At 51.2% G+C, this 13,256-nt stretch overlaps 1 protein-coding gene across 4 annotated transcripts in view; it reads left to right on the top strand.

The window, feature by feature from the left end:
* The window catches only part of VAV2 (vav guanine nucleotide exchange factor 2), a 232,748-nt gene extending 220,591 nt beyond the window's left edge, over positions 1-12,157 (top strand). For 2 of the 4 annotated variants that reach the window (XM_050759858.1, XM_050759859.1), the window contains 5 exons: positions 2,560-2,647; positions 4,104-4,227; positions 5,087-5,173; positions 6,005-6,159; positions 9,926-12,157. In XM_050759858.1, the coding sequence (XP_050615815.1) occupies positions 2,560-2,647; positions 4,104-4,227; positions 5,087-5,173; positions 6,005-6,159; positions 9,926-9,973 (502 nt within the window). In that variant the 3' untranslated portion in view covers positions 9,974-12,157. The remainder of the gene's footprint in view (positions 1-2,559; positions 2,648-4,103; positions 4,228-5,086; positions 5,174-6,004; positions 6,160-9,925) is intronic. The other 2 variants (XM_050759861.1, XM_050759860.1) reach the window with 1 other exon arrangement.
* Positions 12,158-13,256: the final 1,099 nt, after the last annotated feature.

Here is a 13,256-nt window from a genome sequence, read left to right as displayed (position 1 = left end):
CTAGGAGGGTATCTCCTGTGACTACTGCTGCCTTACAGCTTTGGCACAGTCTGGGCATCCTCTTGCCCTGTGCCCTCTCCCTGGGAGCTGCCTCCTCTTGCCCTATGCCCTATGCCCTCTCCCTGGGGCTGTAGTTAACTCTCCAAGAGACAGACCCTAATGGGCTGGAGCCCACCAAGCACTGAGCTGGTGGGACATTACTCACCTGAAAGAAAATTCTCAGAAAGCCTTCTGTATGCCTGGCCTGCAGGAGGCTAAGATGGGCCTTGCCGACTGGGAGCTGGAGGTGGGTCACACACACTCATGGTACACATTAAATCCAGGGAGAAACAAGATGGGTGCTGTATGTAGGCCTCACAGAGGACCAGGCAGCCAGGTCACCATTTGTTTAACAACTGTTTATTACATTAGCTGATTTCCAGATGTTAAACCAACCTTGCATTCCTGGAATGTCCCACTTGGTTGTGGTGTGGAGTCCTTGCTATGCGTCTGGTTTATGTAGATAAATACAGTCATGGGCCACATAATGACATTCCAGTCTGTGAGGGACCCCATATGTAGTAGTGGTCCCATAAGATTATAATGGAACTGAAAAGTTCCCATGGCCTGGTAACATCACAGCTCAGCCCATTACTCATGTGAGTGTGGTTATGCTGGTGTCAACAAACCTACAGTGCTGCCAGTCATATAGAAGCATAGCACAAACAATTCTGCACATACATAGTATGTGATCATTGTAATACCTGACTCTGTTACTGGTTTATGGATTCACTGTACAATACGTTTTATTTTAGAGCATACTCCTTCTACTCATTAAAAAAGTACTTAATTGTAAAACAGCCTCAGGCAAGTCCTTCAGTAGACATTCCAGAAGAAGGCGTTGTTATCATAGGAGTAAAAACAACAACAAAGAAAAAAAACAGAAGAAAGCTTATAGAATAAGGATACAAAGAAATAAAATATTTTTGTACAGCTGTACAATATATTTGTGTTTTAAGCTAAGTATTATTGCCCAAGAGTCAAAAAGTTAACAAAAATTAGAAAGTTTATAAAGTAAAAGAGTGACAGTAAGCTAAGGTTAATTTATGATTGAAGAAAGAACATTTATTTATTTATTTATTTATTTATTTATTTATTTATTGAGACGGAGTCTCACTCTGTCGCCCAGACTGGAGTGCAGTGGCGCTATCTCCACTCACTGCAAGCTCCGCCTCCCGGGTTCACGCCATTCTCCTGCCTCAGCCTCCCATGTAGCTGGGACTACAGTCGCCCGCCACTGCACCCGGCAGTTTTTGTATTTTTAGTAGAGATGGGGTTTCACCGTGTTAGCCAGGATGGTCTCGATCTCCTGACCTCGTGATCCACCTGTCTCGGCCTCCCTAAGTGCTGGGATTACAGGCGTGAGCCACTGCGCCCGGCCAGAAAGAACATTTTCAAAATAAATGTAGTGTAGCCTCAGTGTCCAGCGTTGATAAAGTCTACAGTGGTGCACAGCAATGTCCTAGGGCTTCACATTCACTCACCACTCTCCAACTCACCCAGAGCGACTTCCAGTCCTGCAAGCTCCAGTCATGATAAGCACCCCATACGGCTATCCTGTTTTTTATCTTTTCTACTGTGTTTTAACCATACCTTTTCTATGCTGACCTCATGTTACAACTGCCTATGGTATTCAGTAGGTCTGTAGCCCGGGAGCAATAGGCTCTGCCATCCAGCCTAGATGTGGGGTATGCAGTAGGCTCTGCCATCCAGCCTAGGTCTGGCTGTCCAGGCTTATATAAGTGCTCTGCCGTCCAGGCTTATATAAGTGCACTCCGTGGCGTTCGTACAGTGATGGAAGCACCTGCCTGCATCTCTCAGGACAGGTCTCTGTGGTTAAACACCGCCTGACGGTATGGGAGAGAAATTTGGTTTGCCAACTGCTTGCTAAGGATTTCTGCCTCCACAGTCATTAGGGACATTGGGCTGTAGTTTTCTTGTGATGTCTGTATCTGGCAAGGGGGTGGGTGGCATTCAGGGGAGGGGTCTGGGGGCTGCTCTGTAAGGTCATGTTTGAATTGAGGCCTGAGAACGTAAGGGGGCCTTGAGAACGGAAGGAGGTGAGCATCTGGCAGGGGCAGCAGCTGGTGCCGAGGCCCAGACAGGCTTGTGCTTGGCACCTTTGAGAAGCAGGCCCAAGGCCTGGCCGGCCAAGTGGACATGCAGGGAAGGATGTCAGGAGATGTCAGGGCTGGGCCCAGCTGCTCCACAGGGAGGAGGAGAGGCTCCTGGTGCCGAAAAGCAAATGAGCAGAAGCCCAGGATAGGAGGCCTCAGTAGGGCTGGAGGCCAGGAGAGGCGGGGAGTTGAGCAGCCAGGGATTCTGGGCCCCAAGTGAGCAAGGAGGGCAGGCAGGCAGGTGGCCCGAAGGGCTGGGGTAGGACAGGGCTGACAGGGAGTGGCCCTAGGAGCTGGGAACGAGGGGCTTTGCTGCAGCAAACACAGAATAAGCCTGGCTGCCGAGGGGGCCGGGGACATGTGGCCCTCATGCAGTGACCACCGGGGCCATGTGTTTGCCCAGGTTCAACGATGAAGTGAAGCACATCAAGGTGGTGGAGAAGGACAACTGGATCCACATCACAGAAGCCAAGAAATTCGACAGCCTCCTGGTAGGTGACTCGCGGCTCCAGCCGGCTCCTATCCCCAGCCACAGGGGACAGGTACTTCCTCCCGGCCCTGAGCAAGTGGCCATGTTTCCTATGAGGATTGATTCTTCCCAGTGTGGGAAAGATGTAGGGAACTGGTTTTTAAGGCACTAGGACAGCTAGAGCTGTGTCACAGCCTCCTGAATTGGGATTTCTGACCCTCAAAGCCTGGGCAAGGTGGTTGACCCTGGTGGACAGTGCAGGGGTGGGGTGGGGGCAGGGCAGGCCACCAGCATCCCCAGATTCCTCTCATGCCCATCCTCCTGCGAGAGCAGAAACTGACGCCCAGTAGGGCTTCCAGCTGGGGCCTGGCTGGGTAGCCCCATTATACATGTATGGCTTCAAACAACTCCTTCCCTGACTCACCCCCACCCTCCGTCCCAGCCGGAATGCAGTTAGAGGCATAGTTCTTGAAATGATTTTAAAGTTATGCCTACATTTTCTTTTCTTAATTGCAAAAGTTGTATATATTGAGAACTCCTGACTAGAGCCGCCAAGCTCTTAGCTTCCCCACTATGGCCACAGAAAAGCACAAGGACAAGTAGAAATCCATAATCTCAGTCTGGGCGTAGTGGCCCATGCCCGTAATCCCAGCACTTTGGGAGGCCGAGGTGGGCGAATCATTTGAGGTCAGGAGTTCGAGACCAACCTGGCCAACATGGCAAAACCCCATGTCTACAAAAAATACAAAAATTAGCCGGGCATGGTGGCACATGCCTGTAGTCCCCACTACTTGGGAAGCTGAGGCACGAGAATTGTTTGAACCCGGGAGGCGGAGGTTGCAGTGAGCCGAGATCGCGCCACCGCACTTCAGCCTGGGTGACAGAGTGAGACTCCGTCTCAAAAAAAAAAAAAAAAATTCCATAATATCCCATCCCCACCTCCAGAAAAAACAAAAGCGGAAACCGGTGTTCTCACCTCAGTGAGTCCTCAGGACCTTTCTACACGCCGCTTAGGTGTGCTTTACATTATATACATAATAATGCTGGCAATACCCCAGCTGATTTTTAGTCGACTTTTCAAGGCCACACACATTGACCATCAATGAATCTTTCCCTGACGGATGGCCGCGTGGCTCTCTGTCACTTGGAGATCCTGTTATTTCTAGAAGCTTGCCCCAGGTGCTGGATACAGAGTTTCCGTTTTTCCATTATAAAAGCTGTTGGCCGTCAGCGCCCGTGCTGGTCTGTCTTTTGGCATCTTTTGCAGATTATTTTCTCTAGAAATTTTTTGGGGGAGTTGCTGGTACCTTCGAGGTACTGACCACCCACCATGGGCTGGGGGGGACGTGGGGAGTTCTGAGGAGTCCAGGAAGCTCGTCTCCCCCACATGAACCAGGAGGTGGGAGAGGGAGGCCAGGTCACTGCGGGAGGACTTCCGGAGGTGGCAGCAGCTGTCAGTGAGTGTGTATGCCCTGCAGGAGTTGGTGGAGTACTACCAGTGCCACTCACTCAAGGAGAGCTTCAAGCAGCTGGACACCACACTCAAGTACCCCTACAAGTCCCGGGAACGCTCGGCCTCCAGGGCCTCCAGCCGGTCCCCAGGTAACTAACGCCCCAGCCCAGCCAGCACACCAGCACTCCTTGGAGGGGTCTGCCGTAGCCCATTTCTCAGCACCCAGATCCTGCCCTCACAGACCCAGGCTAGGAGTCCCACCCCAGCCCCCCGCCCGCGCCCCCAGCTGTCACAGATGCTATCGTGTGGCATCTCCTGGGCCACGTGACAGGCGGGGCTCTGCACCTGCCCAGAATTGCTCTTCTGTCTTGGCTCCTTCATCCAGAGACCAGCGGGGGTTGGAGGGGCCAGGTCAAGGCAGAGACCCTGCGCATGGAGCTATCACTGGTGGGAGAGAAAAGGGCAGGCCCACCCGTTCCCAGATCCCTGTCTGTGCCCAGCTCCTAGGCCTCCTCTGTGAGAGGCAGCCTGTTTGCAGATTGGACTCCTCAACCCAGAACAGGGAAGGCCACATGGAATCAGGGGCAGAGGCAGGCCCAGAGCATGCGGCTTCCCGCTCAGGACTCTGTCCGGAGTCATCCCACATCCTCCAGCCCACAGGGACCTGCAGGGCCATGGGTCCCACACAGGCCGAGCTGGACAGGAAAGGAACAGCTGGCCTTAATGAGCACCTGCTGGGTGCCAGACGAGGGCATGCGAGGAGGTGGTCCCCATTTGCTCTCGAGGACACAGGTGCAGAGATTGGCTCCAGGGTAGCTCAGGTGTAGCCGAGCGGTGCCTGTGCCTGGGTGGGGCTTGACAACCCACGCTGCCTCCTTTGCCCCCTATAGGGCCTTTCCTGCCAAAGGGCCTGCCCCACCCCATGCCCCCCAGCCTGTAGCTGTGCCCACCGTGACTGTGCATGGATGCCCTGCTGCCCGCCTCACGTTCTCTCTCGCCTCTTTGCAGCTTCCTGTGCTTCCTACAACTTTTCTTTTCTCGGTCCTCAGGGCCTCAGCTTTGCTTCTCAGGGCCCCTCCGCTCCCTTCTGGTCAGGTACCGCTGCTCCCCAGGGCGTGGGGGGACCGGGCCTGTGGCAGCTGCCTTGGGAGACCCAGCATGGAGCTGCTCGCTGGCCCCACAGCCCTGCCTGACGTGGCCACAATTGTCCGCAGTCTGGCGCAGGGTGGCGGGGAGGAAGGGGCTAGGGAGCCTGGGCAGAGGCTGCTGCAGGCACCTGAGGACACGTCAGGCTTGGTCCCACCCTTGTCACCACTCACCCCCTGTGGACACGCCCACCCTGATGGCCACTTCCCCAGCCCCGGCCACTGTCATTCCTCCTTGTTCATCAAGAGCTTTGCCTCTGGTAACAAAACAGGTGGCCACGAGGAGGAGCTGTGGGACTTGGGTGCAGGGAGGAGAGGGTTTTAGTCAGCCCTGACCTCATGGCTTTCAGCTGCCAGAGTCAAAGTCCCTTCCCTGCAGCTGTGTGTGTTTCGCCCTCAGCCATGGTCATTGACACCTGTCTATCAGGATTCTGTGTCTGGGCCAAGCTGGTTCCACTGGGTTGCTGGTTGGATTTGGGCTCTGGAATTGGAGGACCACTGGAATGATGATGGTCAAAGCCTGGGCACCTGCTCGTGTCCCTAAGAGCATCCTCATTGCAGGAACTTGGATGTGCTGTGTCCCCAGACCCAGGGGGCAAGAGGGCCTGGGATTGGAGGCCAGTGTGTCCCTCCAGAGCCTGGATGCTTGACATCCTTCCTCTCTGGGTACAGAGCAAGGTTCTGGGCACCAGGGGAGAGACCCAGCTTGGCCCAAGGGCCTCCTCGATCCCTGGTTGGGCCCCTACTGCTGCTGTGTGATGCTGCCCGTCTCCCTCAACAGTGTTCACGCCCCGCGTCATCGGCACGGCTGTGGCCAGGTACAACTTTGCTGCCCGAGACATGAGAGAGCTTTCGCTGCGGGAGGGTGACGTGGTGAGGATCTACAGCCGCATCGGCGGGGACCAGGGCTGGTGGAAGGGCGAGACCAACGGACGGGTGAGTGGCCCTACCCTGAGGGTGCGGGGCTGGCCTCGCTGCAGCCCCCACCTGGTCAGACTCAGGCAGACTAGCACCACAGCTATGTCCACACCCCTGGCCCTGTCCCAGGCACCCTCTGCAATCTCCTTCATCCTCACAGCAGCCCAGAAGGCTGGCGTTCACAGGGGAAACTGAGGCTCCAGATGTTTACCACGAACCCAAGGTCTCATAGCCCAGGAATTGGCTACAGAGGTCTGATCTGGATCCAAGCTCCTAGGACCCTCCACCCTGTTCCATTTTTATTCTGGGCTGCCCTCACAGCTGCACTCTTCAAATTACTTATAAGTCTCCAAGCTCTGTTTGCAGGAAGGGAGGTCACAGGACTGAGGAGGACACGGTGTCCTTTCTGGGCTCCTCCTGCCATTCTCTAAGGCCCCATCTATGCCCTGGTGAGGCAGTAGGGACACACTGTGTCCCTACCCACCTCCATCCCTTCACACTTTCCCAAGTGCCAGGTGGGCTTAAGAGTGCCCTGGGCACCCTAAGATTCTGCATAAGTCCATGGCCTCTTCATCCCAACACCCCATCTCTACCTCTAGCTTTGGCCCATGTCTCTCAGTACGTATCCATCCAAGCACCAGAGCTCCATGTGCCACCAATTAGAAAATGCCCAGCTTCCTCTTTGAGCTGCAGGTGCACAGGGCGAGTGCATGGAGCTGCAGAGGGCCAGTTAACCTTGACTCCCAGTGCTGACACTTCCATTGTCCAGTGGCAGGAGCCGCTCTGCCTTCACCTATCAGGCAGTCTGCCCCTTGGAGGCCCTCAAGTCTGATCCAGTTTTTACCCAACTGCCTTGCAGAAGTGTCAAGGCTACTGAGGCGTAGGTAGCCCACCTAGAGGGCTGGGACCACTTGTTTTCAAAGTGGTCCTTGTGTGATTGGCATTAAAAGTGTCTGGAGCTGTAATATAATAAGCACATACCTGGGCCCTTTCCCAGATCCAGGTATTTTCTATACAGCATTAAGTTTAGAACAACTAGTTTGAGTATTACTGGATAATTCCTGTCAATTTGACCCTGTTATCATTATGAAACATCTCTTCTTTTCTCCGGCATTTATTCTTGCTGTAATCTCCTTTATCTGCTGTTGTAGTGACACCAGCTTTCTTGGGATTAGTGCTTTGTGTGGCACATTATTTTCTCTCATACTACTTAAACTTGTCTTTTTCCTTATATTTAAAATGGGTCTCTTATAAATAGTTGGGGAAGCCAGTCTGATCTGACAGTCTTTGACTTTTAATAGGCATATGTAGTCCATTTACATTTAATGTAATTACTGAGCTATTTGGGTTTAAATAAGTAATCTAACTTTATTTTCTATTTGTCACATCTACTCCTCTTTTCTTCTCTCCTGCCTACTTTTGAATTAATGTATTTTTAATTCTACTTCCCCTGCCCTACATTGGTTTGTTAGTTACACACTTTTTTTCTTAAGTGGTAACCTTACACCAGAGATTCCCTTAAATGAGTACTTTTTTACTATTTCCCAGGCAATGCAAGGAAGGACCTTGCAACTTTTGATTGTATCCATTTTCCTTCCAACTTTTGTGCAAGTGTTATCATGTATCTTAATTCTATATATATTCAAACCTTAGAAGACATTGTTTTTGTTTTAGGCAGTTGTGCTCATTTAGATTTACCCTGTGTTTACCGTGCCGAGGGCTCCCCATTTCCTCCTGCATTATTGTATTTCCACCCAAGACCATTTCTCTGCTGGCTGACATCCCCTCTCTTTCATATTTTTTAAAGTTTATCTGCTATTAATGAAGTCTCAGTTTTTGTTGAATCTAAAAACATCCTTATTTCACTTTCTTTTTAAATATTCACATTGTAAAATGTTTGTAACTTATAATTTTGAAACAAAATTTCAAACATAAAATTTCAAAATTTCATCTTAAAAGTGGGAGTAACCTGCCCAGATTTACCAATTGTGAATGTTTTGCCCCGTTTGCTTTATCATTTGCACTGTGTGTGTGTGTGTGTGTGTGTGTGTGTGTCTATTTCTCTCTAACTCATTTGAGAGTAAATTGCAGAAATCATATTCGTTTACCCCTAAGTATTTCCTAAGACCAAGGACATTCCCCTTTGATATAATACAATTATCTAATCCACTGTCCCTATTCAAATCTTACCAGTCATCCCAATCATGTCTTCTCTAGCTCTTTCTCCTGGTCCTGGATCCAATCCGGGATCATGAACTGCTGTGATCCTTAACTCTCTTTAATCTAGAATATTCCTCAGCCTTTCTCTGCCTTACATGACTTGTACATTTTTGAAGAGTTTCAGCCAACTATTTTTATAGTATATCTCTCAATTTGGGTTTGATGTTTCTTCATGATTAGATTGAGGTTGCACTGGGAACACCACAATGGGGACGTTGGCACTTTCTCAGTGCCATAGTGTCCTGTTAGGAGATGAATTATACCAGTTTGTCTCATTATTTGTGACATTAACTTTGATCATGTGTTTAAGATTATATTTGCTGTGTTCTTCTACTGTGAAGTTAACTGTTGCCTGTCATTAGCAAGAAATTTGTAGGGTAATACTTTGAAGTTAGGTAAATATCCTGTTCCTCTTCAAACTTTCATGTACTAGTTTTATCTTCCCTTGATGAATTTTATCTGTTCTATTATTTCTATTATGGCTGAAGAAATAGTGATTTTTTTTTTTTACTATCTATAGATATTAGTTGGCATTCTACTGTAAGGAGAACTTCTTTTCTCTTGTACTTATTCATTCTCCCCCAGGAATCAGTCATTTTTCCAAGGAGACCTAGTTCCTTTCTGTGAGTTGTTTTGAGTTCATTTTTGAAGTTCATTTTGAAGTTTTGAGTTCGTTTTACTGTAATATGCCTAGGTGTGATTTTCTCTTTATTTATTCTGCTTAGGATTTGCAGAGATTTTTTTTTTTGAACCTGTGGCTTGATGTCCATCACTTTTGGAAATTTCTCAGCCAGAATAGTATCTGCAGACAGCGTGTCTGCTCCATTTTCTCTCTTTTCTCCTTGTTGGACTTCATTCACATGGATGTTAGAACTTTTTACCATGGCCTCATATTATTCCCACAATTTTATGTTTTTTTGTCCTTTTTTCTCTCTGGTTTTCTATCTAGTCACTTTCTAGTGACCTATCTTACAGTTTATGCATCTTCTCTTCTGCTTTGTCTAAATCCCTCTATTGGATTCTTCATTTCATTCATTATATTTTTCAGTTCTAGGACTTCTATTTGATTTCTGATTTAGGTTCTCTGGTACAATTGTCTGCCTTTTCATCCATTTTCTTAAATGTACAAATTAGAGTTATTTATCTCCCCTGACAGATGACCTCAATACCTGTGGGTTGATTTCTACTGCCTGCTTTTTCTGTTGGTTTTTGTCATTTGGTCCTGACTGAATGCCAAGCTTGTGTATTAAGAAAAAAACTGTCGCTGTTCTGGGTGATGTTCTTTTCCTCTGGAGAATTTATTTTTTTTCTGACTGGCAGGTGGAGGGTGGACAGAACATCTTAAATTGGCCAAGGGTGGTGCTTTTCTGGGTTACTTTTATTCCTGGGCAATGGTTCCACCAGGTCCTTCTGAATTGCAGGCCTTGCTGAGAACTCTGGACTTCCAAAGGACCCCCCATCTTCTTGAGTCTCTACTTGCCCCTACCCCAACACAGACATGCACACACCTGCTTACACACACACACACACACACACACAGACATGATCCTGCCATCTTTTTCAGATTGGCTGGTTTCCTTCAACGTACGTAGAAGAGGAGGGCATCCAGTGACGGCAGGAACGTGGAGAAGACGCACAGATTTTCTTGGGAGAGTCACTCCAGCCCTGAAGTCTGTCTCTAGCTCCTCTGTGACTCAGAGGGGAAATACCAACCTCCCAGTCTTCCACCACCCACAGGGATGGGGAGGGTGTTGAGAATCCTAAACTCGAACCGTGTCACTGTCAGCCTGCCCTCGGCGACCCATCACTGGGTATGCTATTGTACATAGAGGAAACCTGGGCTCGCCCCACCCAGAGCACAGAGGAGGGGGCACCAGCAGCACTGCAAGCCAGGCTCTGGGTAGCAGCCGAGGCCGGAAGCCCATTGCCTGTCCCCGTCCAACTGAGATGGCGGTCAGGAGCCTAGGTTTGAACAACAGATGCTGTCCCAGGAAGGGCTAGGGACAGCAGAAGGGACCTGCCCCCAGCCCCTCTGCTTAGCCCCTGGACTCAGCCTTGCCTGTCTTTTCCTGCTGCTCCCAGGGGGAGGTGTCAGGCCTCGGGAGGCAGATGGGACCAGAGCCAGGCTGTTCACTGTGGGCTCACTTGCCCCACTGTGCTAGGGCGCAGGAGGAGAGAGCACTGCAGTGGCCCTCTGCAGTCACTCTGGCTCCCCAGACTTCCCTGACTCCCCCACTCCCCTCCATGCCAGGGGCACACCCAGACCCCACAGGGCAGGCCCCTCTCTTGGGAGGGGCCTTTGGGATGGTGAAATTCCAACCCTGCTCCCTGGTCAGTGGTACTGTTTCCTGCCCTCTCTCTGAGGGGCCCTTTCTGGAGTCCTGGGATGGTGTCTGCCTGGCCATGGCCCTGCTGCCAGGTCAGCAGATCTTTTGTAAAAACCCTGAAAGGGGCAGGGAAGAAAACAGGGATTTCCCCTCTCTAGATCCCTGCCAGGTCCTTCTCCAGGAGGCCCCTCTGCTCTCCTGCAGGGTGGTCCCTGAGGGGTCTGCCCAGCCTTGGCACGAGAGGTTGGTTCCAGCCCCTGGCAGGGTTTCCTTCCAAGGGTCCCTGCAGCCTTCAAACTGGGCCTTGGGCAACTCAAAGTAAGTGCTCTTGGGGGTGGCTCTACCCCATTACCTCCCCCAGCCACGACTCCCGGCCTTTGACCTCCGGCTGGGTTAGCCAGACCCTGGTTTCTCTACCCTGATGTTGCATGGGACCTGGCAGCCGTGTCTCCCTCCCAGCTCCTTGCCAAAGCCTCTGTTGAGACCTGGGCTTCCTATAGCCGCTTATCCCTCTGGCCAGCTGCACAGCCTGTGGGAGGTGCCCGGCCCAGGTTGGGTGTGGGGGAGGCTGATCTCTGCTGTGGGTGGCGCTGGGGACCTGGGGGCTCCTTCTGAGTTTGGCCTTGTGGCCTCTGAGCCGTATGCCTCTGGGGCGTAGGGAAGAGGTGGGAGGAGTCACGGGGATGGGGAGCGGCAGGAGGAGAGAGTGGCCCTCCACAAAGGCTTGGGAAATGAGGGGAGGTGGAGGCAGGGCAGGGGAAGCGAAGAGTCAGCCTGGGAGAGAGCACCCTGGGGCCTGCGTGTCGGGGTACACCCAGCACTTGGCGCCCCACGGCCCAGCAGGCGCCGAGGATGGAGGGGAGGAAGCCGGCAGCCCCTGTGTTTACTGTCGTCAGAAAGGTCTTGTCTTTTGGTTTTGGGGTTTTTGTTGTGTTGTGTTTTTTTGGCTTGTTTGTTTTTTAAGGGGAAAAAAGTTTGTAATTATTTCATCCAAATCTCCCGTTATATATCTGTGAATAATAAGAGATTTTATAATAGCAAGAAAATGATGTATATTTTAGTTTGTTGATGAATAAGTCATCATGATCACAAAGGACACTGGGAAAAAATAATTTAGAGCCCTGACTTTTTGTGAATTTGTTTGTTTTGTGTGTGTTTGTTTTGAGATTTGTATTTGGTTTGGTTTGGTTTTGGCACTGCACTAAGGCAGGAGGGTTGGAGGGCTGGGTGCAGCCGGGATGTCTGTTGGTGTTCAGCAGGAGATGGGGTGTCCTCTGTGGGGGGCTAAACTGCAGGGGCCTGAGATTAGCTGTGAACATGTGGGAGCCCGATGCATGTGGGTCAGGGATCTGGGCCCCCCTCCCCCCGAGCTGGCGGTAACCCCAAATGGACAAAAACTGTACATTTGCCAATGGGTTTTTTTCGGACCATGGTTTTTACTTGCAAATAAACCTGAGTTCTTTTCTGCAGGAGTGGTCAGCCCTTTCATGCCAGGGGAGGAGGGAATGGCTGGATTCCTCCACCTAAGTCCAGCAGGGTCTGTCTGACTGGGTTGCTTGGATCTCAGCATGGCCCAACCTCAGCAGGGTCTGAGAGAGAAGGAGGTAATGGTGCCATGGCCACCTCCCGGCTGGCACAGCACCACGGGTTTCCCACGCGGTGCCCTGGAATCCTCCAGGTGGCATCGGGCATACAAACGGGACTGTAATTCCTGCCCCATCACTTGGGTACCTCCTGAGCCCATGTTTCTTTACACGTATATTGAAGATAAAAATAGCCTCAGTGCAGTGGCACACATCTGTCATTCTAGCACCTTGGTAGGCTTAGGTGGGAGGCTGAGGTGGGAAGCTGAGGTGGGAAGATGGCTTGAGCCCAGGGAGTTGAGACCAGCCAGGGCAACATAGCGAGACACTGTCTCTACGACACTTTTTTTTTTTAATAGTTGGGCATGGTGGTGCACATCTCTGGTCCCAGATTCTCGGGAGGGTGAGGTGGGAGAACCACTTGAGCCCAGGAGGTGGAAGCTGCAGTGAGCTGTGATTGCACCACTGCACTCCAGCCTGGGCAACAGAGCAAGACCCTGAATGTAAAAAAAAAACAAAAAACAAAAAAACTCCATTTTGGTGGGTTCTGTGGTGTATGATAGAGAAAACCAAAATAGAAAAGGAGAGATTTATTTCTCCTTCCCCTCATGGAGGACCGTCCAGAGGCAGCAGCACTAGGCTCCTTTGCCTTGCCCTGGTCCCTGAGCCAGCAGGAACCCTGGCTCCCCCCTCCCTGATCCCCCGGCCTCAGGGGGATCCTCCTTCCTGATTCCTCGTCCTCAGAGGCTCCTCCCTGATCCCTCATCCTCAGAGGCTCCTCCTTCCTGATTCCCCGTCCTCAGAGGCTCCTTCCTGATCCCCCATCCTCAGAGGCTCCTCTTTCCCGATCCCTCATCCTCAGAGGCTCCTCCTTCCCGATCCCTCGTCCTCAGAGGCTCCTCCTTCCCGATCCCTCGTCCTCAGAGGCTCCTCCTTCCCGATCCCTCGTCCTCAGAGGCTCCTCCTCCCTGATCCCCCATCCTCA

The sequence above is a fragment of the Macaca thibetana genome, chromosome 15, assembly GCF_024542745.1.
Source record: "Macaca thibetana thibetana isolate TM-01 chromosome 15, ASM2454274v1, whole genome shotgun sequence".
Lineage (NCBI taxonomy): Eukaryota > Metazoa > Chordata > Mammalia > Primates > Cercopithecidae > Macaca > Macaca thibetana.
The sequence above is the reverse complement of the archived record's forward strand: the minus strand, read 5'-3'. Positions and strand labels throughout refer to the sequence as shown.